The following is a 2500-nucleotide window of genomic DNA, read 5'->3' as shown; positions in this document are numbered from 1 at the left end:
CATCAGCTGAGTCTGAGGAATTCAACGCGTGTGTGTGTGTGTGTGTACCTCCAGTGCAGTGATGTCATTATACGGGACCAGCTGGAACCCGGGCATGAACGGGCCGAACCCCTCGAAGCTGCTGGGGTCTGTGGAGCTGGAGATCGCTGCCATCGTACGGCCCCAGAAATTCCCCACTGCAGGACACACACACACACACACACACACACACACACACACAGTCATGAGGTAACAGCTCATTCAAAGAGTTACATTATTATCTCAAAATGTTACTAAATCAATCTTAGTGGCTGCTCATCATTCCTCAAGTCTGCACAAGCTTAACACACACTCAAGCCAAAAATTATTCAGACACCAGATATCATTTTTTATATTTTTTACTAGTGTGTGCAGGACACTATAGTTCATTTATGAAGAGCTAAATAAAGTAAACTGTGACATATTATACCCTAATATTCTTCATTCAGAGACTACCAGTAACATTTATAAACATTTGGGACCAAAAATGATTGGGACACTTTGAGCTGATCATGTTTTGCTGAAGTGTGTTTTCTTTAATTGCTAATGCTCTTTTTACACACAGACTGAACACAATGAAGCATTGCTTGGTGATTGGTTGAGCTAAACTGGTATTATGTAATTGTGTAGTTAAATTTAACAGCTGACAGATATTCAACATAATTCATGTGTGAGACAGTCTAACAGAAGGACGGACAAAACCAGTCAAATATCAGCTGAGTTCATAACTCTGAGTTCTGCTCATATTTTATTACCATTGTCTATAGTGAATAAACTGATAATGTGAGGAATGTTGAAGCTGTCTGAATAAATGTTGGTTTGACTGTGTGCAACAACTGTTTTCGATTGGTCAGGAGGTTTGGGAGACACTCATTCCTCGTCAGAATATCTGTGTAAAGATTCAGTGACTCAGTTTTCTGTGTTTTCACAGATTCACGTTTTTGAAGTTTCTATAGAGATTTTCAAAAATGTTTCAAAGTTTGCATTCTCGAGCCGAACACTGTTAGCAAATGAGCGTCCAGAACACATTAAAGTCGATGTTTTCTGTGAGAGCGGTGTGTGTTAGCGGCCCCATAGTTAATAACTAATGATCTTTACAACGGAAGTGAATCAATCAAAACTAACTTTATCTGGACAATAACTTTATTCTAGATCTGCTGTAAAGCCTAAACAATCTCTGTCACTGTAATCTCCTGTCATCACTGTAGAGCTGCTGTCAAACTCTATACTGGTAAAGCACTGTATAAATGAAGGAGACTCGACTCACTCGCGAAAATGATCTTGGCCTCATTCTTCGGGACGCCCTTGACCGTGTAGGCCCACTTACGGGCGAGTTTACAGGCCGTCTCTCCGCCCTCCACACCTGAAACACACACACACACACACAGAGCGTCACACACTGATCACGGGTCAGCACAGGTGTGTGTGTTCGGCTGAGGCGCACCTGTGTTCATGGGCAGCACCTTGTCGAAGCCGAACAGGCCGGTGATGTACTGCTCGTAGGCGCCCAGCTGGTCGTTGTAAAAGGCTCTGGACGTGAGCGTGAGTCTGGAGGCCTGAGCCGTCAGCGCAGAGATGATCTTCGGGTGGCAGTGGCCCTGGTTTACAGCGCTGTACGCACTCAAGAAGTCGAAGTAGCGGCGGCCCTCCACGTCCCACAGGTGAACCCCTGCGGCGGGACACGTCAGGTCAGGGCTCTCACTCACACAGCTGTGTCGGATCCTCACTAACACTGTACGTGCCAAACTTATAAACCTTAGAAAACTTTACAATATTGGTGTATGTCGTTATATGACCGTTTCTTTGAAGGGAACTGACTGTCTTTAGAAAAGTTTAGTTATTTTAATTTAATCTTTATCTCTCCTGATAAAGCAGCGCTTATGAGCCGTTACCGTGGAAACCGCAGTTTCTACCACTACAGCGCCTCCTGCTGGTGCTCCGTGTAAACACTGCTAACCTGTATTAATACTAGAGTGGAATTTTACTACAATATTCATGACAGTAAAATATGGCATTCTGAGTCAATCTACTGCAGTATTTCCTCTCAATCAGTAGAAGTGCCGTTAACACCCAGTCATGAAGTACACGGTGTCATATGAAGCGTGTCCAGACATGGCTGACAGCATCCACTAGTGTACTGGGGTGTGTGTGTGTGTGTGTGTGTGTAGTTCAGGGGTTCTCAAACTTTAGGAAGAGAACCATTTCCTTACTAATAATGAGTTAAAATCATTAACACATTCACACACCCGCCCAGTCATCTTACACTTCACACAGCTGATGGATGAGGAACATGCGGCGGGACACACCGGCTGTTCCTGTTATCTCCGTAAAGCTGCTGTGAAACATGTACTGTATGAAGAGCTGCAGTGGAACATGTACTGTATGAAGAGCTGCAGTGGAACATGTACTGTATGAAGAGCTGCTGTGAAACATGTACTGTATGAAGAGCTGCTGTGAAACATGTACTGTATGAAGAGCTGCT

At 44.1% G+C, this 2500-nt stretch overlaps 1 protein-coding gene across 1 annotated transcript in view; it reads right to left on the bottom strand.

Moving 5' to 3' along the window:
- The window catches only part of oat (ornithine aminotransferase), a 15647-nt gene that overhangs the window by 5336 nt on the left and 7811 nt on the right, over positions 1 to 2500 (bottom strand). Inside the window, exons 3-5 of the mRNA XM_084433776.1 lie at positions 1463 to 1687; positions 1286 to 1381; positions 49 to 176 (exon numbers count right to left, since the gene is read on the bottom strand). Of these exons, the coding sequence (XP_084289902.1) occupies positions 49 to 176; positions 1286 to 1381; positions 1463 to 1687 (449 nt within the window). The remainder of the gene's footprint in view (positions 1 to 48; positions 177 to 1285; positions 1382 to 1462; positions 1688 to 2500) is intronic.

Source organism: Rutilus rutilus (genome assembly GCF_951802725.1).
Source record: "Rutilus rutilus genome assembly, chromosome: 16".
In the NCBI taxonomy this organism is placed as follows: domain Eukaryota; kingdom Metazoa; phylum Chordata; class Actinopteri; order Cypriniformes; family Leuciscidae; genus Rutilus; species Rutilus rutilus.
The sequence above is the reverse complement of the archived record's forward strand: the minus strand, read 5'-3'. Positions and strand labels throughout refer to the sequence as shown.